The following is a 26,085-nucleotide window of genomic DNA, read 5'->3' on the forward strand; positions in this document are numbered from 1 at the left end:
GTGAATATATGTCTTTCTTCTAGAGTTGTTCATGTAAAAATAATAAATATTTTTGTGTGATGGCAAACCATGACAGAATTTAAGATGAAAGAAAAACATCGATATAGATGTAACATGGAACAACAGCCAAGAAACAGAATTTAAGAATCATGTTTATAAAGAAAAAAGATGTCGGTTTAGGAAATAAGATGCCACAACATTTGCAGATTGAAAAGGGCAGATAACTAAAAGAAAAAAAAATCCATCGGTTAACAGTCATCCATTTGGAAGCCATAATTCATAATGTTGAATTGAAGTTTCAAGCACATTACTAAACACCTTGTATTAATTGCTTAAGGAGATGTTTTTGAAGTAAAGCCCTATCCATAGCGCATGGATAACTTTCATTATAAACTGCATACAAGGCAAAAATACTACATTTTACCCAAAAGACTCAAGAAAAATAAGAATTTTAGTCATCAGGTGTATGATGGATGATCAATTTATAAATGCTTAAGAAGGACTTATCTGGATGGAGCATTTGTACATGATTAAAATATGTGAATTAAAATAAAAGTATCTTGGACACTGAAAATTGGGGTCAATAATACTTCTAAATCCTTAATGGGAAACCAGATGCAAAGCAATTAACACAGTTAAAAATTGTCAAACCAGACCCTGCTTCCAAGTAGGACATACACTTGCTAAGTGTGTTTGGTTTGGTTTGGTTTAGGTTTAGGAATAAAGATGAGTGCTGAGAAATACGATCCTTCAAAGCATAGTTAATTCATTAAGAAACTTTGATATGCATGGCAAGGAAAAATTCAGATAATATAAGGAATACCCTTAACCTCTCTAGAGGGAATAGAACAAGCCATGAAAACTCTGTTCCTGGAACTAACATCTCCCTGCATTACAACTTTACCTAAGATACCCACCAAGAACCCATCATATATTGCCACAAAAATATGGAATATTCATGCAAAAGCAAAGGGGTTTAAAGGGGTAAATCTGGAAAAACAAAAACTTATGATGAAAGAAGAAAAGAAGAAGATGAAAGAAGATGCGCAATGTAAACAGGTTGTAGGATTATAGTTGATTAACAAATAAAATTGGGTGAAACATGCCATTTTCCCTGTTTTGTTGCATCGGAGCAGTTTGGTCTTTTGTTGCTCTTCGGTGGTTCATAACACATGATCATGGATATCCACCATTCAAATTCTGAAAGAAAAAAACAGCTAAACAGCTAAACAAGAAAGGAAAGAGGGTTACAATTGTTGCTGACTTTACATATAAACTGGACTACGATTCGAGAACACAGAATGAATTACTAATAACCTAATCATACAACAAAAGTCTTCATTTTAAACAGGACTACGATTCGAGAACACAGAATACAACTAATAACCCAAGACCTAAAAACTAAGGACAAAAAAGAAGAAAGGGGAAATATGATATGTTTTTGAAATATATGCTCTTCATTTTAAAAGATTTTAAAATGAAGGGGAAAAAGTTCAAAGATTTTATGCACTAATGTGTGTGTATGTGTGTGTATAAAATGGAAACCGGTTATTTGTAAAAACTTTCTACTTTTAAGGGTTACGTATTTAATCCTATAGTCATTATTGTCTAATTGAAATAGAGGTGAACAGTTTGTATCATCTAGCATGTTTATACATCAAATATGGTTCTGAGACTGCTGAATATTAACATTCATATCACTGAATACAACGCTAAAGTGTGAATGCATAAAAATGGAAGGGTGATGGAGGGTTTTAATTACTTGTCCCTGACCCTCAGTTGCATTGGACCATGATTGTAGTTGTATTACCTTTAATAGATAGCAATATAACAATGCAATATCTTCCAGCAGTGCATACATGATGGTAATACAGCAGGCACATGGGTGCTGGTGTTAGGATCAGTATACAGGTTTGTCATTATTGTCTAATTGAAATAGAGGTGAACAATTTGTATCATCTAGCATATTTATACATCAAATTCACATCCGATTGAAATCAAACAGTTTGTATCATCTAGCATGTTATTCCTGCAGCTGTCAATTTCATTAGAAATCAAACAGTATGATACAAGACTTGAAAATCAAGATTTTTTACAGGTGATTCAGATTAAGATATTGAGGATGAAGAAGCATAAATAAATATCCATTTTTATCAATAAAATTATAAAAACCAAGATAAAAGATGACAGGAAACTACCCACTTCATAAATTCGGGTTTCAAGTCAAATTCAAAGATAAAATCCAACAAAAAGTAAAATATGACAGGAAACTATCCATCATCTATAACACAGTAGATCCAGGTTTTAATAATGAATAAATGAAAGGGTATGTGGGAAATCGAGTACCAGAGAATATGAAGATCTTCAATGAAAGGGTATGTGGGAAACCTAGACTAGTCAATGGATCACCTTGAATTGAGTCTTGAGTCTTCCAACAATGACCTTCCAACTGCAGTACATAAAATCAGTAACCAACAATGAACTTCCAATTGGCAAAGAATGTAGATTTTTTGTATCATTATAAGCAAAGAAGGCTGCAGAGGAATATTGTTATTGTGCAATCTATATAATTGAGTGTAAAATACTGTTTTTTGAAGTATATATCCGTGATCAATGCAAGAATGAAAAAAAATGGACAAAGTGGTCAATGGGTCAAATAAGGAGAAAAAAAAATCCATTAGTCTATTGGTCCTCACTTTTTATAGGCTCGTATGAAACCATTTTGTTCAAACTTTATTGGCCAATATTGTGCAACTTCAGTTTTTAACAACATCTTCATTTTAAATTTATTGCATGGTTTGTCACGATTGATATTTATTTTGATCGTCTGTTGATATGACCATTGGTTAATAACAATTTGTAGACATGGACAGTAGCATGCAAGAAGGATGCTGATAGAGGAGATAGTAGCCATGGCAACAAACAGCTATAGAGAAAATGGACTTCCAAAGGGACCAAAAGGGCTAGAAGTTTTAGAAGTTCAAAATTCCAAAGAATCCCCAAGACTAAAAGGACAAAATTTGTAATCAACTTTTGCTTTGATCTGGAACTGAAATACCCCTCTATTATGGTGTTTGTTCATGAGCAAGTACCAGCTCTTGAGCCAAGCATTTCAAGCCAAATCCAATTCAATGAAGACTCAACAAGTAAAAGTAGGATGTATGGGATTCATCATTTACTTTTACTATACTTTATCATACAACAAATATCACCAAAAATGTAAACATTTCCTCATACAACATTTTTGTTTTTGTTTTTGGAACATCATACACATGAAAGAATTATTCGCAACTGTGCACAAACACTTGATTCATATATATACAATTGGTGTATACGTCTACTTATGTATATATAACATGTGTATATATATATGTGTGTAATATATATGCATGCATACTACCTTCAAGTTTTGTGTTTCTTATATTTGGTTGTTTCTTGTTTAGAGAAGTGATGGCAGGTGAGGAAGATATTCACTCATCAACCTTGAATTCTCAATTAAGCCATACAAAAACARTTTTGAAGGAGGATATGGAGCAAGGTCAGTCTCAAGTGGATGTATTGGAAGCAAAGCTTGGTGAGGTTACTTCATGTATGCAGGAATCTGGTGAAGATGCCAAAAAGGAATTGGAGGTTCTTTGACGAAGAGTAAAAACAACAACAACATTATTGACATATTTGGAAACAAAAGCAAGAATAATGACAATTCCACATTTAGCTCTTACCTTATGTGGCATCAAACAATTAGATGGGGAAGGGTTCATTGATAGGAGTGGGGCATTTTTATAAAATCAACAATTGTTTTAAAAAAACAAGACGTATAATTGAAATAGACTCGGAGATAGGTTGAGGCATTTTAAAAAAATCACAATTGTTGGGGTGGAGCAGCGTACTTGCATTTTTACTCCCATATTTGTTTTGGTATACACACATGGATGTTGGTGCAACTCCTTCCAAGACCAAGAGCATGGCTTTTGGAATCATTAACCCACCATAACAAAGAGATGTATTCTCTGCAAAGAATAAGTACACGGGAAGGTACACATATGCAAAGATCATAGTCACCTACTCTAATGCAAATGGTAGTGGCTGGGGGTAGGGTAGAACAGGGGTTGGCGTGTTGTCTTCATTCGTCATGCTCATCATTTACTTTTACTATCAAATATCACCAAAAATGTAAACATTTCCTCCCATATCATAATGTTTGATTTGGTTGTTAGCTCATAGTAAACACGACTAGAATTCACACTCAAAAACCCTAAAAAATTTTGAATGTTAAAAACAAACCAAATAATTACCTAGAGATGGAGATGGATTGAACGATTGAGAGAAATGCCTGAATCGTCGTATGAAGATGGATTGAACGATGGAAGATTGAGAGAAGATGGGAGGGACGATTGAACGATGGAGATGGATTGAACGATTGAGCGATGGAAACTCGCTTTAAAGGGAATTGTCATCTTGGGGAGTAAGAGAAACGCCTGAATCATCGTAATCGGGAGGGACGACTTGTCTGGAACGTCGTCTTGGGAGAGGAGAGCGATGGAAGCGACGTCTTAGGGAGGGTAGCCAGGTAAAGGGAAAGGGTTGAAAGGTAAAGGTAAAGTTAGTATAGACAAGGGTATCTTGGTCATTTAGTATTTTAAGATTTTAAGACTTTTACTAAATTTGCTTAATAAGGTAGTATAGTGTCACACCCYGCTAAAGCGGAAACACGAGATGTAACAGGCAAGCGAGTCATAGCAACAGTTAATAAATAACACCATTTCAAGTTGTACAAAAACAAATCCAGTTTATCGACATAACCGAAATTAGAATGAATACAACTTTCTCAAAATGCTCCAATTTCGGACTTAATCGATCTTGCCACGAGTATGCTTCCAAAATAGAACCAACTTTACTTAAATCCTGAAAAGCATGAAAATAAAACAAGGTCAACTACAAAGAGTTGGTGAGTTCACGGGTTTTCATATGCATAAAATGTTTCAATGTATAAACCAAGTAATAGCAAATATATGTGAATTCTTTGCACTTAATAAAAGTAAATCTCTCACGATGTAGAACTTGAGACGCTACTGAGCCTTACCTGACCAACTGCCCCATTAATTTTCGAACAACCAAAAGTAGCCCGTACACTACTTAGGTCCCATAATTCGATATAGTACTAATTCAGCGGTGGTCCAAATTCCACATGATTAGACCAAGAAAAACGTAGGTAATGTGCACCCCTTTCTGGGTGGGACTGTCAACACAATAGCGGCTATCCACAAAACCACGGCCCGGGGATGTACCCGAGTTAACAAGTAGCGTTTACGGACGGGGACTTTTATTTGGAAAAAAAATATACTCTCAAGCACATCAATTTAACATTTATTCAAAGTGCAATAACAGTTAACAAAAAATAGCTTAGAAAAACCCGACTAAGCAGTTCCTTAGTCCAGAGGTTTCAAGCAAAGCATCGACTAAGCAGTTCCTTAGTCCAAAGATTTCAACTAAAAACTTGACTAAACAGTTCCTTAGTCCAAAAGTTTCACATAAATAAACATGCAAAGTTTGCTTAATATCATGCTTTTCCCCCATAAAATAATCAAAAGCAGTAAAAGTAGGGCCGTGAGAACTCACGAATTTGATGAATATCCAGAGGTTGCCCTTAGAAGCTTTCTAGGCTTGCCCGAACTTCCTGAACCAACCAATATCCAGCGCTAAATTACTTAAAAGGTTTCTTGCCCAAGGTAAAGCAAAGTTGCTTTCAATGCAATGCCATCAAGGTTTTTGTAAAATAAAAGCCGATATTTTAATATTTACTTTTTAAAAGGAACCTTCCAAAATCCACCTAATGACGTCATCTTAGGTCATCCAAAACAATGATGACAGCCGCCAATTTCTAAAATCAAGAATTTTTGAGTGGGTTTGAGACTTTTCTTAAATACTCTACAATTTTGAGTCACACGTCCCCAAAACCGATTGCATGCACAAAAAATGACAGCAATGATGGGGAGGGGTCTCAAGCTCATCATTTTCAAGAATTTAAACTCTAGCTTGAGTCATCATCTTCAAACAAACTTCAGAAAATAAATTCCGATTCCAACGAGTTTTAAAGATAATAAATCTGATTAAAGATGCATGCAAGATCCTATCATACATAAAAWATRATCWGACCTCACATGCAAGGATTCTCTCCTACTTTCTTAGAGATTAAAGAACATGGATCATAGATTATCACCCTTCCGAAGACATTTGCAGGTCTTTGATGAACAATCTCCCCTCTTTAATTCCCATAAATTTACTAAAGAATCGAGKAGGWGAAGGAGAATGTAAACTTTCGGATTTTTATGAAAATAGGACAGCTCAAAATCATACATTTTCTTAGAATCTTGACAATTCTTAAGAGTAACAGAATCCTTTAAGACTTGCGAGAAGATAGAATCGGCTGGAAGGTGGTCGAGTTTAGAGGGAGATGACATGTTAAGCTGGGAGTTGGAAATGAGAGTTTTCAAAGAAAGAGGGGTATTTATATGAAGATTTTTTAGAGAAGAAGTGGGCTGGCCTTTAAAGGCCCAAGCCCTATAATTTTTTTTAAGTAATAAAACCCCTCTATAAATTATTTAAACAAAACAACTAAATAAAAGATTTTAAAACTCCATCCTTTAATAACATATTTGGCCAATAAAATGGGACTTTGGAATTTTTAAAATTTTTTAATATACAAAACCTAAAATATCAACTTTATTTTATTTGGAGGATTTCAAGACTATTTGGCATTGCACAAGTTAACTTTGACAGTTACCCGCCGAAACGTTATCTTTCAAACTAAACTTAGGAATTAAGCAAGATGATCTCTAATCATCGAAACTAATCCTAGAAAGACTTAATTCTCGATAAAGGTCATAAAATAAGGTACTAACCTGAAATTCCGAAATGACGGATTGTCACATATAGATACTGTTAATTTGTTATATTATTACTGTTATATACTGTTTGCCAAACAACTTCTGTTTCAAGATGTTTGGACAACTTTTGTTTCACGATGTTTGCCAAACAACTTATGTTCCAACTTTCAAGATGTTATATATTGCCAAGAATTGGCCCGAACCCGAACTACATATTACGGGTAGTGGTATTGAAACCCGATACCCGATCGGTTTAGCCGGATTATGGTCCGATCCGACCCGTGCTCATCCCTACTGAAAATGAGATTCAAAGTCTCAGTCCTAGGTCCGAAAAAACCTGAACCTTATATATCTCTAGTTGATAGTGGTTGACCAGTACATGAGGAGGCCTGTTGAACTCGTAGAGATCATAAGATTCAAAGTTGAAAAACTAGCTTCCTAAATCATATGAATTTTCAAACACGTAAAAAAACCAGATTATTCATAACAGTAATTAGATTACATATACAAAAAATTAATATTGACTTTATTCCATAAGTTTGTTAATTATTCGTAATTTTTATGTCTTTGATAAATAATTAAAAATCCCATTAATTTACAACAATTTATATAAAAAAGGAGTCAATTATGCTGCCGTCAAATAATAAATTAATTAACTTCAACAACATTTGAACGATGATTATTTATTTACAGGAACCAATCATTTATTTAAACCGTCATTGGTTGTTCAAAGGAAACAATATTTGACCCTTCTTTTTGCCCTAATGGAGGTCTAGAGAGAATTGAATTTTGCAGTCCAACACGGCGGCATCAACCCCCAAATCCTAGCGGAAGCGGTAATTGGGTTTGGTGTTTACGCTTTTCAATTATCCCTCTAAACCAAAGGCCAAGATCCCTCCACATCATCCATACAAATACTCAGCCTTGCTCCTCTCTCTCTTCCCCCTACCGGGAATTCAAGAAATTCATCAATTTTTGATATCATCGTCCCTTTTCTTTTTCCTGAATTTTGAAATCGTTTCATGGATTCATCGTCTTTCGCTTTTTCAAGAACGATTCCGTTTCTTTCTTGTATTCTTGGTTCTTCTATTGATCGTCAGTTACATTTTGTACGTTTTCTTATTCATCGTCGACCTTGTATGTCCTTCTAACGAGTTCAATTAGGAGCTGTCACCAATGGGTAAACAACGTAAGTAATACTTTTCAATCGTTAGCTCATCTATGATTTCCTAGTTATGTTTGTTTGGGTGATTTTCTTCGGTTTCAACTGAATTAGGGTTCTGTTTGATAGCATATCTTATTCGATGTTGTTTATTGCAATCTTAGTTCTTTCATTTGAATAATTGGTTTTCCAAATAAAAATCTAAAAAACCCAGTTGTGAATTTGTGATTCGTTCTTGTTTTGATCATACACAAGGCTATTTCCCCTAATTGGCTTGAAGTTTGACCTTTTACTCATGTATGAGCTTTAGTTCTTTAAAACCATATGATCTTTTAAAATCTGTTACTTTGATATGCATCTATTCATAAACTTGAATTATTTTTTTACCTTGGTCTTTTACTTTGTTTAAATGCATTCAAAATCATTTAAATCCAACCAGAAGTTTAAGATGCTAGGTGTTGTGGGCTTTATAGGTCGTAATCAGCGTAAGAGTGCTGCAATGCTGGATAGTGACGACACTGATAGTGTGAGTTCTTCGTCAACTATCCGGTCGGATCAAATGCTGGGGACTTGTGTGGAGGAAGTGCAAATTGATAAAGAAAGTGTGCTAGATCAAACTTTAGATGCTTTATATGAGAAAAGGTATTTCTTTTTTCTTTAAAATTTGAGAATGACTAAATTAGATTGATTATTGCACCTGTAGTTCTATTACAAATTAACCATCATCCTTACTAAAATGCAAAAAGAACACTGAAGTAGACCGCTCGAAGCAAATTCAGGCAATTTTCAATGGTTATCTTGTCGCAAAATAACTCTACACGATTGTTAGAATCACCAAGTATTGTTTTGCCTTTTTACGAGAATAATAGTTTGTTTGTAACAAAACTACAAGTCTCGAAAAACTCCTTCGCTCGGTTAAGAATGCAATCATTTGTAGAAAGAATTAATAATGTATTTTCTTGTAGGTTTTTTTTAGTATTTTTCTTGCTAAGAATGAGGAAAGCTAATAGGGTAAAGATATATAGAGGGCTTGTATATATATATTTCCTCTGACATGGTATCAGAGCAAGGTTCGGGGTCGTGTTGTCATCATTGATGAAAGTGTTCTTGTTCACTGCCATCTTCATTAATCGACTTCATCAATCGTTGCCTTTCATCATCTAACATCCTCATCCTCATCCTCAATCTCGTCCGAACAATCAACAACTTTTAGTCTCTCAATTGTCATCATCCACATTGCATCCATTCTTCCAATCGACGGTTTTTGGTCATCAAGTCTTCAAAATCTCAGTAACTCAATCATTGTCATCCGATTTTCATCAACCGTCATCCTCAGTTGATGTTCCAATCAGTTTTTGAGTGGTTGAAGTGCCAATCACAGATTTTCCGTCTTGAGCGATTTCTAAATTATTTTTTGTGATTGTCGAATCTAAAATTGACCTGACTCCTTGTCCTCACAAATCCATCCCAAAATTTAGCGACCTATCAAGAAAGAATTTGATTTCTTTGGGAGCCTTAGATTCCAAAGGTTTCAAGTACAACTGTGAAAAAGGAGTACTTCGGGTCTCTAAAGGTGCATTAGTGGTGATGAAAGGAGTCAAGAAAGGTACCTTGTATGTGCTTGAAGGCAACACGGTTGTTGGGTCAGCATCACCGGCATTTAGTTCTGATAAAAACAAGTCAGATTTGACACTCTTGTGGCACATGAGGCTGGGGCATGTTAGTGTGAAAGGCATGTTCATGCTCAACAAGCAAGGACTTCTTGGAGGTCATAAAGTTGCTGAACTAGGCTTTTGTGAGCATTGCATCTTTGGAAAACAAAGGAGAATGAGTTTTTCAAAGGCTGTCCATGATACCAAGTCTACTTTTAACTATCTACATGCTGATTGCTGGGGTCCTTCACAAGTTTCTTCTCTTAGTGGTGGCTGTTACTTCCTCTCAATTGTTGACGATTACTCTAGGATGACTTGGGTGTTTATCATGAAACATAAGAGTGAGTCGTTTGAAAAGTTCAAAGATTGGAAGGTTCTCACTGAAAATCAAGTTGGGAAGAAGATAAAAAGGCGGCGAACTGATAACGGTTTGGAATTTTGTTCGAATGAGTTTGACCGGTTTTGTAAAGACGAAGGGATTGCAAGGCACAAAATGGTTAGGCACACTCCATAGGAAAATGGAGTGGCCGAAAGGATGGATAAAACACTGCTAGAAAGGGTAAGATTGTGTGCTGTCAAATGAGGGCTGTCTAGAGTGTTTTGGGCTGAGGCGTTAAACACGGTTTGTTACTTGGTGAATAGGTCTCCGGCAATAGCAATTGGTTGTAAAACCCCTATTGAAATGTGGTCCGGTAAGCCAGCTGATTACACGAACTTAAAGGGTGTTTGGTTGTCCTTCGTACTACCATGTGAGTGAAGGGAAGTTGGAACCAAGATCAAAGAAGGGRTTGTTTATGGGATATGGTGCTGGAGTAAAAGGGTATAGAATCTGGTCACATGATGAAAGAAAGGTGATTCTCAGCCGTGATGTAATATTTGATGAAGAAAGTATGTTGCGTGGCGTACGGTATTTGTCTACTTCATCTACTTCAAAAGACCAAGAGGAGAGGGTCTCCGAACAGGTGGAGTATGAGTTAAATGATTATGATGAGGGTGAGAATATTGCTGGACAGTTTTGCAACTAGTTTTGCAACCTTTGTTTCCTATAAATGTTAGATGCACCCTTCTCATCATCTCAACCTTCTCCCCCTGAAATCAATATGACATCACTTATTCGTGGAGAACTTGACCATCTGCTTTTCCCTTGCTACGATCCATGTGCTTCTTTTTCTTTGCCCATTGCCATTTGCAAAGGTATACTTTGTGCTCATAATCTTTATCCGATCTATAATATTTTATCTTATCATTGTACATCTTCCACTTCCACATATTATGCTCATTGATCCACACTTCTTTTTATACTTTCTATCTTTAAGATCGTTTCAAGAGCACTCTAGCCCATCTAGGATGGAGACAAGCCATGATTGATGAAATGTCAACTTTAAACTCAAATCATACCTGGGAATTCATCCTTCTTCCACGTGGAAAATCTGTTGTTGGTTGTAGGTGGGTTATGATGGATAAGTTGATTGTTTAAGCTCACCTAGTGGTAAAGGGATATATACACAAGTTCTTGGTCAAGATTGTAGTGGTACCTTCTCCCAATTCAAAGATGTGCTCAGTTCGTTTATTTAGTTATAGTTGCCATGAAACATTGGCCTTTCCCAGTTCAAAGATGTGCTCAGTCGTGACCGTGATTTCTGATTTTGACCGCTATAACAACATCGTTCTCGATCATGTACAAAGGCTGAGTATCAACTATCAAGCTGTCTCATACAACATGCGAAATTTTGCGGTTGAGACATTTACTACAGGAATTACATTTATGTGAGGTTGGTTCTATGGAGTTTTTGTGTGATATCCGGTCAACTTTGCGTCTCTCCTCCAATCTAGGCTTTCATGAGAGGACGAAGCATTTAGAATTTGACTGCCATTTTCTTATTGAAAAGATTCATTGTGGATTCGTTAGAACTTATTGTCAACTCTAAAGATTAAGTTGCTGATATCTTTAATAAATCCTTACGGGGTCCTGGATCACTTATATATGTGACAAGATCAACGTATATGATGTATATGCTCCACTTTGAGGGGAAGTGGTGAGATTATGTAATTCGCACGAATTAAGGGATTGATTTACTCAAGTATTATTTCATAAGATGTAGGCACCGGATGCCTAATATATTGTAGGGTCTTTTATACATAATATTGTTATAAATTGATGATACATGGACTCGATAATCACTCGAAACCATGAAAAAGCTATTAATTATACAAACCATTTAGACCAATCACAAGACTTTGTTAGATTAGGTTCTATCACCATACAATTTTTTTCTTAACTTCACATTCATTAATGGGCGGTTACAAAAACATCAATCCCATGATTATAGCTAAAATAATATGTTTATTTTTTTCTCCAAATTATAGATGATTTGTTATTTTAATATGATAAGAAACTTGGATGTTCTATCTTCAACATATATGTAGTCGCTTGTTCATATGGTGTATATATTGTTCATATGTGTTCCAATGTGTTCATAAAACAATATCTATATACATAACATTTGGTCAATATCTGTTCACAAGCGAAACACTTTGATCATATATCATTGTGTTCACATGTGAAAGCCAATTACTTTAGTGTTTATGAGTTTTAATAGGTGCAAATAAATGTTCATAAGTGTTCCCGTATGTTCACATGTGAAAGCCACGAACTAAGATTAGTTAATAAGTTACATATATGTTCATATGTATTCATAAGTGTTTATAATGCAACATGGATGATTCTACGAACTATAAAGGGAATGAGCAATTACCGATTTGTAACCGATGTAATTAATTAATTATCGATTTGTAACCGATTTGGACATCTCTCCCAAAAATACCCCTGTTCATCTATGTTTTGATATCCTTCATTTTTAATTAATTACAAATAAGCCACAATGATCTCATCGACAGATTGTTTGCGAAAAAGATAAGGTAAAGAACCTATCTAAACAATCTAAGATACACACAATTACAAATAGCAAAGAGAAAATATTTTCTACAAGAAATAAAGGTAAGAATAAAAGTGCTCTTCACTTGTTTAAGGTGATTCTTTCTCTTAGACAGAGAATAGAGAGAGAAGTAACTTTTTGGGTAAGTTCTTAGTGAGGAAGATTTGATAATTGAGAAGAAAGCATTCAGCTATTTATACCCATTGCATTAAATGCAATTCAGAAGGTACAAAGCACGTGTCAGGCTTTTAGAGGAAAGCTTGTCCTTTGCTACAGTAAATAGTCTTTTTGGTTGTATATGAGTAGTCCTATTTTCATAAAGTAGGTAAGCATTATAAACGCAATGGCTCCATACTATACTATACTGTAGAAAAGGTATAGGTTTGTCCTTTGTGTGAGGGAGGACAAGACAAAAACAATCGTGCTTGGTAAGTTTCATTTTCACTGAATACTGGGATGACGATGAAAGGTCTTCAGTGTTCGCTGAAACTTGTGCAGACTTCACACATATGTAGACAAGCTTGTAATAACTGAATGCCGTTTCAGATCACGAACTTGCTGGTCTCTAATCTTCAGCTTCTGTCTTCGACATTGCTGAAGGATTTGTGGTGCGAGTTTTGTCTTCTTGAAGTATAACAGTCTCTGAAGGAATTACAATACACGTTCAGCGATCACTGAACATACTCAGTGATGATCGCTGAAACTGAATAACAGAAATACTATACTTCGATAGATAAAAGTACCATCATCAAATCAATGAGAGAGAGGATCAACACCCGCCGCCGATCACCATAAATCACAATCGACCCTTTTTCTGACAATTCAATACTGATAATATTTTTATTACACATAATATTGGCCTCATTTACTGCCAACCAGTCCATTCTCACCGCAACATCAAACTCTTTCATCGGTATTGGGAACAATTGAATTGGCAGCCTACACCCCTCAATTTCAATTTGGCAATTATTAAAAACACGGGTAACAGATACTTGACTATTATTACCTTCATTTCTAACAAAGAGAATATATATATATATATATATATATACTATTTATATATTGATATACATAAAGTATCTCCCGGTAAGATATATATATATGTGTGTGTGTGTGTGTGTGTTACAAATCCGATTGCATATTTATAATATCTAATTGCAAGCCTTATCCAAAAAACTAATTGCAGCACTAAGTGGAAGAACTGAGCACTAACATAGAAAAATATATATATATATATATATATATGACTATATGTTTGTGATTGTGTGATAATGGGAGAGATGGCACACCAAGGAACAACACTATTTATGCCTTGAGCATCACTATTTATGTTTGACTGCCTTACGATTTTCTAGTTTTTATTATTCAAATACATGGAGTCGGTCGCTTCAATTCTTCCCACCGCCTCACTGCCTCTCCCCCCTTTTCTTTTCTATTGCAAATTCTGGATTACTATATGATGATTTTGAAGACACGAATAAAAAAATCCGAAAGTTCTTTGTGGCGATAATACCAAAAACGAATCAATTTAGGTAGTCCTTTGTGGTTYCGGTGTGCCCACGCCTCTACTACCTAAGGCGTACTACCCAATGAAACCGTTAGAGGCACCGCCTCATATTGTTTTTTAGACGCCTCAAGGCGTGCGCCTCCCACGCTTTTCGAAACCATGGGTAAAATGTGAAAACATTACCGGACAACAGTTATAACTGTTAACAGATAAGATTTGGGAGCAATTACTCAACGTCAGAAGCAAGGAGTCCAGAGGCTGTGAGTGACCTCTGATCACACAGTCCAGAGGCTCTAACTTTGACACTTAAGTGAATTCGAGCAATGACTTTAGAGCTCTGTACATAAGGCTCAGAAGCTCCGAGTCCACACGCCTCTAAACAACACTTGGGCAATTTTCACGAAGTTTCAGCAATACTTCAATAAGGTTTCTAACCTTCTGAAGTACGTCCAGAATGTTCGAAACTCGAAATTCCTCAGTAAACCTTCTCCCCTTGGATCTCACTAGGGGCGCTGCCCCTAGGACCTCGCAAGGGGGCGCAACCCCCCTTGACATTGCTTTATGGCGATCTAAGGTGATAGAGACAACCTTTGTGAGTGTGCACTCCGCACCTCCTAACTCACTTCTGTTTGCCTTATCACCAGGTCGATCTCTTGTGAATGACAATCACACTAAAATGACTGATGACACTAAAATACCAACATATACAAGAAGTGAAATACTTTCAGTTTTATTTTATGAGGTTCATTAGAACTCTTAGGTTCCATTTGGTTTGTAGGTAAAGGACTTGGGGGGATTTGGAATTAAAATCCATTCCAATCCCGTGTTTGGTTTGCAGGATTGCTCGGATTTGAAATCCTAGGATTTCTTTGAAATCCCTTGAACATAGGATTTTGACATCTCATGGGGGTGGTGGGATTTCAAGGGATTTTGAAGGATTTGGATATGATAATATTTTTAAATATATTAAAAACATTTGTTTTCCAATAGTCAATTAATAATAAGATAATTCAATCATTTTTATAATTATTTGTAATTTGTTTTTACATTCCAGCCTAGTGGTAAGGCTTGGGCATAGCATAGTCATGAACCCGAGTTCGAGCCCTGGGAGGGGAATGTTGGCGACATTTAAGTGGGGCCATGTTTAGTCTCCAAAATTGCTGGGGATTAGTCGGGCTTTGGCCCGGACACCCTATCAAAAAAATTATTAATAAAGAATGGAATTCAATTCCATTTCGGATCCTAAAAACCAAACACACCAAACATTCCAAGTTCTTCCAAATCCAAATCCCTCCAATTCGAAATCCTTCTACGAAATCCAAATCCCTCCAAACCATTCCATCAAACCAAACGCCCCCTTAGATTTAACCAACTTCTATGGTTGTATATTTTTCATGTAAGCTTAGCTTACTCTAAAAGTCTAAAATGTGGATCATTGTTTATGAAAGTAGGAATATATTGGCTAGAAGAAATACTGAAGTACACACATATGCAGAGTCACCTTCACTAGTGGAATTTTTCTTAAGTTCTCAGATTTACTGTACTTCTACTCTAATTAAAACTGATCATTTTTTTGTGTTTAAAGGGGATCAACAAGGGAGAAGGCTTTGGTGGCGATCATAGAGGCTTTTAATAGCAGCTTGCCTCATGAGTTTGTCGAAAAGAAGTACGAACTTTTGTGCATTTTATGTTTTGTTTCTAGGTTCTTTTTATGGCTATTTATGGACATACTCAACGGTTTCAACATGCAATTTTCTCTGTTTCTGAATTCTTTATCAAAAGAACTCAGATATCTGTTTTGTTTATTTAAGAACGGTAATTTAGAGGGGTTTTAGGGGTAAATCATTCAATAATCTTCTGCCAGATTTTTTTGTTGGAAAAAGGTCTTCTGCCAGATGTTACAATGAACATTTAAATGGCTCATGTATTATTTGAATGCAATTGTACACCTGCACTGCTATGGCCATTGTTTACCCTCTAGGAAATTGGTAAATGATATGGAATGTGTAATTGACCAAAGAGGTGGTCGATGATCAAGAGGAATTCAAGGAATCAAAGAAATCCATATTCAGATATTATGTTGGCACTTGTAGAAAATTATGTATTTCATTATTTAGCAGAAATAATTGAGTATTTTGAATTTTAATTTTTTAGGTTAGTAAATTTTCAGCACGATAAGTATTATGTAAAGGTTATATTTGCAACTCTATAGTATATTACAAAAGCATTTAGGTAAAAGTCTTAAAAACAACTTATCAAGCATTAGGTATTGCTTGATAATGCACAATCCCTTAAATTTCAAGTTTACAAGTAATTATTGCATATGCTAGCCAGCCCAGGGTGATCCCAGGAACACCCTGGGCTTTGTAAAAATAATTATTTCTTATGCATCTCATGACCTGCAATGCAACCTTATATGGCTGGCTGATGTTTTGACTTTTAGATTTTCTCTCTTTCTATCTCTCAAGCAATTGTATATTTAATATCTTTTTTTTTTTATCTAAAATCTTCTCATTATCTTCCAATTGTTAAATATAAATTTTATGTTGTAGTATAAATATTACAACTCATCTACACTCATGTCTTGTAAAGTAAATTTTGTGGAGTAGTTATACATAATTATTTTTGGATTGATCACCTCAATAATATAAAATCTTTGTGTATATATTTTTATTTATGAATTTATATAATTACATTTAAGAGGACCACCCTAGTCGGAAATATATGTTTAATTTGACACCAAAATCAAATATATGTTTTAAGGTTTTTTTACCGGGTCTTCAGATTAGCAAAGACATTTCCACCACTACTTGTAATTTCTGTTTTATTTGAACATTAATTCGTAACTTTTTCTTTTTTAATGAAAAAATGCATTAATTTCCTATTATCAATTTACGATAAAAGCTTGCATCCCGCTACATTTCACGTGTACACCACTAATTATATTCTAGAAGGTAGTTGGTTGCTATGGAAAAGCTGAATATCTTTGGTAGAAGGACAATGATGGTGTGACGGTGGGAAGATATATTTATAGGTAAAGCATGTTGTAGTAATCAATCTCTTCCCTTCATCACTTTCAACTATGCTATAAAAATGATTAGATTTCAGATATCAATCGTACTTTCTCTTTATGGAGCATACGGTACAAATCATTAATGAATAATAATCCTGTCTAAATTGCCCAACTTCTAACTCGTGAATTGTTCTTGTATAATATTCCTCTTGTTGGAGTTGCTTGTCTCAACGAATCTTGTAGTGGGGATGATTCTTTCTTTAAGATTAGAATATAAATTAAATTGATAATTTATCTTAGATTTCATACCAAATTTGTGTCTGTTCAAGGGTTTTCTATTTTATGTAGATTACATACCAAGTTCTTTCTAGGATTTCCCATCATATCTCAGCATTAATGCTGCGGTCAAAGTCATCAAAGTTGCTATTTTTTCTCCTCCCCCTTCTCTTCTTTTGTTCCTCTCCGTGAACTCTTTTTCTATTGGCCTTAGGCTACTCCTTTTTATCTACAGTCGCTAATTTTGTTTCTTGTCTAACCAAGAAATTGTGATAGCTAAATTAGGAGTCTTTTTATCTCTGCATTACAAGGCATACTACTATTATATGGACATGATAACAGATATCAAAAAAGGGTGGGGTGTCTTACCACTTGGATCAGATGATAGTATTATTTGATTATTTATGTAAATTTTTTCTTGTATTTCTTCACTATGGGGTGCCTGTGTGTTTACAGCTGTACACATTTATTTATAATCACTTTCAAAAGTTTGAAGCGAGTCTTAGAGGCTGTTTACTAAGCACTTACCAGGTAAGTGCTTACCTGGTCACTTATCGGACGAACATTACAAGGATTGAGAATCTTATTCTCACCCCATAAAACAATGACAAGGATCGAGAGTCTTACCCGGTAAGTGACAGTAACGACTCTTACCCGGCAAGCTCTTACCGGATAAATTGATGCATACGATGCCGTTTAAATGGACTAAAATTTTACCCGGTAAGTTAAGTGAGTGTCGGTAAGCACTTACGGGTAAACATTGGGTAAACGGCCCCTTACAGTTCGATAGGGTCTATTTATTCACCCAAAAGAGACTGATGAAGCATATAAATCATGATTTGGCAACCGTGCTTTCAACTAGAATTATCAAATGACTCCTTGTACGTCGGAGCTTTGGTACAAGCAACCGCAACCATCTTTTTTATGGACCAAAATATTTTGCAATTTGAAGTGAAAGTTGTACCATTGGACATTGAACCCAATAAGTGAATTTAGTTAGCAGACAATTGATAAATAAGAAAAAATCTCAACTGAATCATAATTGGAACTTATGGCACAGAAAGGAGAAATCAAACGAGAAGATGGTAAACTTCCAATGAGGATTTCAGAGTCATGATACCTTCGTCTTTATGCTGTCTTCTCTTCCTTCAGTCTCGTATTTTTATAAGAAGGGAGTTGAAAAAAATGGAAGTGTGCAAGTGCTGAAAAACTTCTTATTGGAATGTATCTCAAATGATCCTCATATTTTTTGCTTTTCTCCTTAGATTTGCAACAATGCTGCATCAGTATCTGAATTCTATTAAGAAGGGTTCTGCAAAAGAAGTAGCCTTGGCATCTCATGCCGTAGGTATATATATTGATACTTCTATTCTTTTTGATGTAGGCTTAATCAGTTTAATTGATTGCTATACTCGAAATGTTCTATCTGTTCTAATAGGATTACTAGCTTTAACTGCTGGTTCTGGTAAGAAGGCACAAGAAATATTAGAAGAAGCAGTTTCTCCCATTTCAGAGGCTCTCAAATCTCGTTCTGATTCATCAAAGATAGCATCGGTATATATGCATATAACCCTGTGCCTCTTTATGCTTGGTGTCTGTTTAACGATATTAAACTGATGCATTATTTATTCTATTTTCTGGGCAACAACACTAGTTGCTAGATTGCTTGGCTGTGATCACTTTTGTTGGTGGAAATGAACCAGAAGAAACCGATAAGTGCATGCAAATAATGTGGCAAGTGGTTCATCCCAAACTGGGTCCGAATGTATGCATCTCTTTTATTTCTGTTCTTTTTTCTTTTTTGTTTGGCAAAATTATTTAGCTCTCTTAGTACGTAAGCTGTGAAATCATTGTTCTATTTGTTCATTAATTCCTTGCCTTTGAGTTTATGATGTGATTCTAAAGTTATGCAACTTTTAGGTTGTTGTCACTAAACCATCACCGCCTATAATAACAGCTATGGTGGTATCTGCTTGGTCATTTCTTCTCACAACAATGGATGGGTGGACACTTGATCCTAAAAGTTGGCAAGGGTAAGCAGATTTCTTCTCAACACCATGGTAGCCGATGGTTGTTTATGGACTTCCCGAAAAGCCACTACGACAAAATCGGTTTAATGAGATGCCCATATAGATTGTATAATAGGACTTAATCTTATGGGACCAAACAATTGTACGCCTTATATAAACGTGTTAAAATAAGTTGATAGGACAACAAGGTTTTTAGTACAATTTTGAAACAGAACATTCTGTTAGTCTTTTTTATCTGGCATTATTTGAAAAAGTATATCTTAGAGAAACAAGGGCCCTATAAAAAGATTTTTTCATAAGACACTTTTTAGAAGTGTCCTATAAAAAGCTAACTTGATGCTTTATTTCATTTATCCTAAAAACTTGTTAGGATTTCCTGATACGTCCAAACATCTTATTGTAACACCATTATATGGGACACACAAATGTTTAGTCCTATAAATTTTAAGTCCTATAAAATTGTCTATCAAGACATTTAGACATCTTTGACGTCCTATACATCCAATTTTGTTGTAGTGATCGGAACTTACAATGGAAGACTGTGAGCTAACATTTATAGAAACATGCAGGTCGATTTCTTATTTTTCTACTCTTTTAGATAAGGATGACAGATCTGTGCGTATCGCAGCTGGCGAAGCACTTGCGCTGATTTTTGAAATAGGAAATTTGGAGAAGTTTTATAGCATCTCTAAGGGTTCAAATGACAGCTCCATCAATGAGGGGAACAATTCTCAGGATGTCACACATATACAAGGGCTCAGAGCAAAAATCTTGAATCAAGTTAGGAACCTTTCTGCTGAAGCAGGTGGGAAGGGTTCTGCCAAGAAGGATCTTAATAACCAGCGCAACACATTCAGAGACATTCTGGAATTTCTCGAGGTACTTTTGTAACAAAAAAAGAAAACGAAACCAAACGAACCCAATATATCCCACACAGAGGTCGGTAGAGATGACAACGGAGTCGGGAGTACTGGGGTTCCCATTCCTCATCCCCGTTTCCATCCCGTTCGGGGAATGTTCTTAGATCCCTATCCCCGTCCTCGTCAGGGAATGGGGATCCCTTTCCTTCCTTTTCTTTTTTCTGAAAAATAAAAATATATTATAAGTAGATGAAGGGAAAATAAATAAATATATCACATTTTTTATTTTATTAAATATTCTTACATATCTTAAAATGATTTTTTTGCTTCTCCAAAACAAATATTTTAACCTTATTTTTACAAACATATTAATTAATTAAAATGTGCACCAACTTAAAATATTAAACCATGAATAATACGTATGCTATAAGTTAGATAAATATGTCATAAATCTTCACGATGTAGGATATATAATTTATTAAATATATATTATCTATTCTTTCATAACTTGTCGGGCGGGCACCCGAGGGGTGTCCCCATCACCGTCCCCACCCCGGTCAACTAGTGGATTCTCTGGTCAAACCAGGTTCGATTATCGGGCTCTTTTCCGGGTACGGGCTTTTTTGCCATCTTTAGAGCTAGGGTTGGAGGAGGTAGGATTTACGCAGACCTCTACGCTTGCCCCAAGGGTAGCATGGTCTGGAAAATCTTCATGCTCCTGTAGAATGGTTTTATTAACGATTTCATATTTCTCTGTGTGATAACTAGGATGGTTATAGTCCAGAAACCTCTGTGAAGATTGGTGGAGAGTCGCTTACCACCACCACGTGGTGCCAACTAATACAGGTTCATATAATGCTTTTTGTCATCAGGCCTTTTACTCTAGCTACCCATGTCTCTTGTCTTCTCAAATATCAGTATTTTTTGGCAGCTGAACTTTTTAAAGCGTTTTCTTCGAGGAGGATTCATCAAACACATGCAGGTTTGATTCTTTCGGTCTAAAAGCCTGTTATTTATATCTAAATGAGGAATGACACACAATAACACACGATATATAGCGCTTCTTGGTGGCAAGTAAATGATTCATTGGCTTCATGGTGAAGTTTGCAGCATGCAAAAATTTCAAACCACTAGGAAGTCACCGATCCACGTACATTAATAATGATGGCAATCAAAGAAGTTTGATGATTTTATCAATGTTCTATCTCAATTTTATGATGTTAATGAACGATTCTATGTAAACAGGAAAATGAATTCCTCCATGAGGTGTTTGACTTTGCACCAAAGAAAAAGCTTCTCTCAGGTGCGGATCGTGTGTCTGGAACTGAGAAGGTTCGTTTATAATATTACGCCTTAAAAGTACATCCTTCGTTTTTCTTGAATATAAATTTATGTTATATATATTGATTTTGGATTATCAACTTAGGTAGATTTGGAACTTTAAACCATTTTGGATATTTAACTTGTTGCAATAACATTGGTAATTGCATGAAACTAATCAACAAGGAATTGGGCTTTTGTGATATGTTAGTAATGAAGTTCATTTCAAAATTTTAACCAGGAAATATTTGGTTTGTCATAAAAAATCAAAGAATCTAAAATCAAGCCAAACCAAATGAACCTAATAAACCTCACACAGAGTAGGGTCTTGGGACCGTAGGATATATGCAGGCCTTCCTCTACTGCTAAGGGGTAGAGAGATTGTTTCTCCATGAAGACCCTTGGCTTGCAAAAAAGTTATGTGAAAAAGATCTCTCATTTTTCAAAGGAAAAAAATCATCATAACCAAACCAAACCAAATGAACCCAGTAAATCCCATACAACGTAAAGTATGGGGAGTGTAGGATGTACACATACCTTACCTCTACATGGGGAGTAGAGAGATTGTTTCCATGAAGACCCTTGACTTGTAAAAATTTATGAGAAAATGATTTCGAGAAAAAATCATTATGTTTAAATCATTTACGTTTTCCTTTTTTCTGTTCATTTAAATTTCTTCATAAAACATATGCGCCCTAAGGGCTTTCTTACACCAAGGAAGTCTCATTGAACCTTTCTTCGATATAGCAAGTGCAATAACCTACAAATGAAATAGAATTGATATAATAAATGAACATACACTAAATTTACTTGTTATTTGGAAGATGAGGAGGTTTTGTATTTGAATTTTTTATGATTGCTTGTCTTGGATGCTATATTTCATACTTTGACAATGTGAGTATATAGTTGAGTTCATGGTGCTATTAATAACTTATGTTTTCAGTTGCACATATAGAAGTGAAATGCACTTCTCATATTCTTGGAATTTGGTTTTACTTGCTATTTGATGCTTAGAATATTGTTCTGAATTAGAATAAAATCAATCTTCTTGATGAAATGTTGCAACCTTTAACCACATACATGGTTTAATAGAAGTGTTTGGATCTATCAATCAGTCTGAAATGCCTTTTTATATTGACAAATATAGAAGCCCCGTATAAGAAAACGCAATAGCGTTAAAAATATTATTGGTAGCGATGAAGATGGCAAATAGGTATTCGTCTTATAAACCTGCCATAAAATCGTCACCTCATGGGATAAAATGAAACGACAAATGTTGCAATCTTTGTTTGACCGATTGATTTTCTTTAAATATATTTCTGGTCCATGGAGTTCTTTCGGTGGAATGCGACAAGATGCCCACTTCACTCCCCCTCTTAGTAAACATGCAACACTTTTCTTTATGGGTCTTCTGAAATAAATGCAATATTTCTCGTGTTTTAAGTTCAAAGTTACGTATTTACCCGTTAGTGACAGTTACGAACTATTGGTAGCATTATTTTTGTCTCTTTTTTTCCTCCATCTTGTTAAAACACTTTCTATATGGTTTGACACCACCAATTCCATCTCTTGGCTAGTTTTGTGGTTTGTTGGCTCCATTCCATTTGAGTTATACACCAAAAAGGGTGGCTAATCGATGTATATTGAGAAAGCGACTGTAAAGCCTTCCAAGAACATTTTATAACTTTTTTGTTTTAATTATATTTGGGATGAAGGAATTATATGATTTTGTCCATGGACTGTGAATGGCAGACTCTCTCTCTCTCTCTCTCGAATTTAGTTTTTGCATACTTAATTCCTTATGAAACTCCCTTTGCTCTCTTTTTTCCCTTTCTTCTTGGAACAGAGGATGTACAAATCTCCAAACTCGGCTCTCAATAAAGCAAGGACTCGTTACCTGAACAAGCAGCGAATGTTGGCACAGGTAACCCTTCTGTTTTGCAGAATAAAAGAAATCCGTTTTCGTAAGTGTTGGATTCGGTGAAATATCGTATCATACGGAATTCTCTTTGAAATAGAAAATTGCACATTCACCCACCCATGTCTCTATGAGAAACCTGATGGTGTCTTTGGTACGTGGGACATGAYGGGATAGGATTTAACAAAAACATGTTGTCCTTTGACGCGAGATTAGACTAGGACATGATAGGGACAAAAATGCATTTTCTTTGTCCAACCAAAATAGGTGGAACAAAAATCAAGGAAACAAGACAAGATTGGTAAATTATTAAACTACCCATGTATAATTATAACCCTAAAACGTTCCACAATTCTTTCACCTGCCTATCTCACCATCACCCGTTCCATCTTGTCCAGTCAGTGTACCAAATTCCTCTCTTTTTCCACTTCGCTTTGTATTTTTGTTGGGGTTTTGTAGTTAATGGAAACGGACGGGTGGTTAGATGCTACTGCACCCGTACTCTAATTAAGAATTATAAAAAGATTAAAGTGGTAGCATTGAGCCAAATATCACTTGGGTTGTCGAATGGCCTTGATTTTCACTTGATCGTCTTTTTTGGTGAATCAGGATAAGAACGCGGGACATTATGCGCTGGGGTTTGACGAGGAGTGAAAGGCTGCAATGCTGCTTCAGATCTGGAACCTTATTATGAAAGATGGTTGATATATAAAGCAAGGTCAGAGTTTTGATAGTGGTAGATTTGAAGATCCATTGATGCATTGATCATCGATATAATATCTATGAAAACATGATATTATTTTGTGATTAAAGTGTTGCTTAAAAACTATGTTCATTCATTTACATGCAAATTGCAAGGTTTCACTTGTTGTATTCAAAATGATGAGGGCAAATAGATGGTAGACACCAATAAGGCATATTGATAGGGTTGTAAAATGGAGTGGATGTATTTATTCTATATTTGCATACGAATAAATAATTGGATATCGGTATCCGGATTTGACAGATCGTAGAAGGGACTTGCATATGTCTTAACTTTTTATTTAGATATCGAAAGCTTGTAGTGTATTTGAATCTAGATTATAAATTGTGTGGAGAGTGACGGGATAGCGGGTCAAATCTCAAGTTTTAGTTTTATTTAATAAATAATGATAGTTATTTTCTTAATTAATAATATTAGTTATCTTAAATTAGTGGTTTATGATAAATTTCGGATGTCGTAAGTTTTGGGTTCTTAACTTATTAATCCCATGTGTATATATATTGGGCCTGCATCTATTGTAACTGTTGATCATGAAATCAATGGTTCAGATTTTGGTTGCAAGAGTTGTAAGTTATAAAGGGGTTGTAAACTAAACCACCCTATATATGTGTATGTGTTCATGTGTATGCATCGTTGATGTTATGTGTATATATGTAACCTCATGAATTGTGTGTGTAATATATATACACACATGCATATACACGCATACTAGCAGATGTATATAGACACATGTACATACACATGTATACATATTAATTAACATACATGATACACATGTGTATATATGTATATGTATGTATATACATGCATATACATACACACACATACATGTGTACTAGCATATGTATATATACACATGTGCATACACACATACATATTAATAAACATACATGATACAAATGCATATATATGTATATATATATATATATGTATGTATGTATACATATACATGCATGCATATGCACCACACATGCACCCCCATCCACCCGCCCACACACCCATCCACACAACACACACACACATACGAATGATCGTGCGAGAATGAGAGTTAATGTTAGAAACATTAGAAGAGATTTGGACCATTGATCATCTTTAATCTCAAACTCACCTATAAATCGTGCTTGATACGGGGATTGATCCGATGCATCTCATCCTAATATGTTCCAAGAGAGGAGATTATTTCTTATGTTTCTCATCTTTACTATTTTTCTTACTAGAACCCAACCCTATGTATATATATACACACACAAATGTACACATACATACATAAGTAATTATAAAAACAATCATATTTAAGCTCGTACAACACAAAAACATAAAAAGACAAGACTAAAAGCTGCCGTTGATCCGTAACTTCCAAAACCATTTTCTTCCTTTTTTTTAAGAATTCAAGTTGGGAAGCTAATTTTATGTTAAAATGTTGAATTCTTTTTGAAAAACTAGAAGGGTATTCGCACAATGTATCTAGACACATCTTCATTTTAAAAGGAAGTAGATGAATCAACAGGCAGATGTATTGCATTTTGGAAAGAGGGTTGATGACTTTGTCGTTGAAAACTTGTTTGCTGGTTAAAGATTGGCTGGGTAGGGTGTTATTGGTAAAAATTGGGTTGGTGATTGTATGAATCATTTTGATGTTGTTATTGGAAACCAACAGGTTCATTCAMGGTTGGAGTATTCCAGAAAAAAATCTGGGTGTTGTTGCCACCCTGCATTATAAACTTGAGAATCAGAACAACCCCTGTTTTAATTTTCAAAAAA

At 35.2% G+C, this 26,085-nt stretch overlaps 1 protein-coding gene and 1 long non-coding RNA gene across 3 annotated transcripts; one reads left to right on the plus strand and one right to left on the minus strand.

Moving 5' to 3' along the window:
• Nucleotides 1–2,185: 2,185 nt before the first annotated feature.
• LOC112514942 lies at nucleotides 2,186–4,496 on the minus strand. The gene is made up of 2 exons (XR_003069450.1): nucleotides 4,296–4,496; nucleotides 2,186–2,449 (listed from the first exon to the last, which is right to left on the minus strand). It is a non-coding gene; the product is annotated as an uncharacterized LOC112514942 (long non-coding RNA).
• Nucleotides 4,497–7,660: 3,164 nt separating this feature from the next.
• LOC112514378 (interferon-related developmental regulator 1-like) lies at nucleotides 7,661–24,565 on the plus strand. Of its 2 annotated transcripts, none has more exons than XM_025120817.1 (13): nucleotides 7,661–8,076; nucleotides 8,523–8,691; nucleotides 15,730–15,810; nucleotides 18,699–18,781; nucleotides 18,872–18,987; nucleotides 19,088–19,198; nucleotides 19,354–19,466; nucleotides 20,033–20,342; nucleotides 21,092–21,169; nucleotides 21,255–21,305; nucleotides 21,569–21,655; nucleotides 23,490–23,567; nucleotides 24,171–24,565. In XM_025120817.1, exons 1-13 carry the CDS (start codon nucleotides 8,064–8,066, stop codon nucleotides 24,213–24,215), a joined length of 1,335 nt encoding a protein of 444 aa, XP_024976585.1. In that variant the 5' UTR covers nucleotides 7,661–8,063; the 3' UTR covers nucleotides 24,216–24,565. The 2 variants fall into 2 exon arrangements, with proteins under 2 accessions (XP_024976585.1, XP_024976586.1); XM_025120818.1 differs by having other exon boundaries at nucleotides 21,569–21,626; nucleotides 24,171–24,252.
• The last annotated feature ends 1,520 nt before the right edge of the window (nucleotides 24,566–26,085 follow it).

Source organism: Cynara cardunculus (assembly GCF_001531365.2).
Source record: "Cynara cardunculus var. scolymus isolate 2C chromosome LG 6, CcrdV1, whole genome shotgun sequence".
In the NCBI taxonomy this organism is placed as follows: Eukaryota; Viridiplantae; Streptophyta; class Magnoliopsida; order Asterales; family Asteraceae; genus Cynara; species Cynara cardunculus.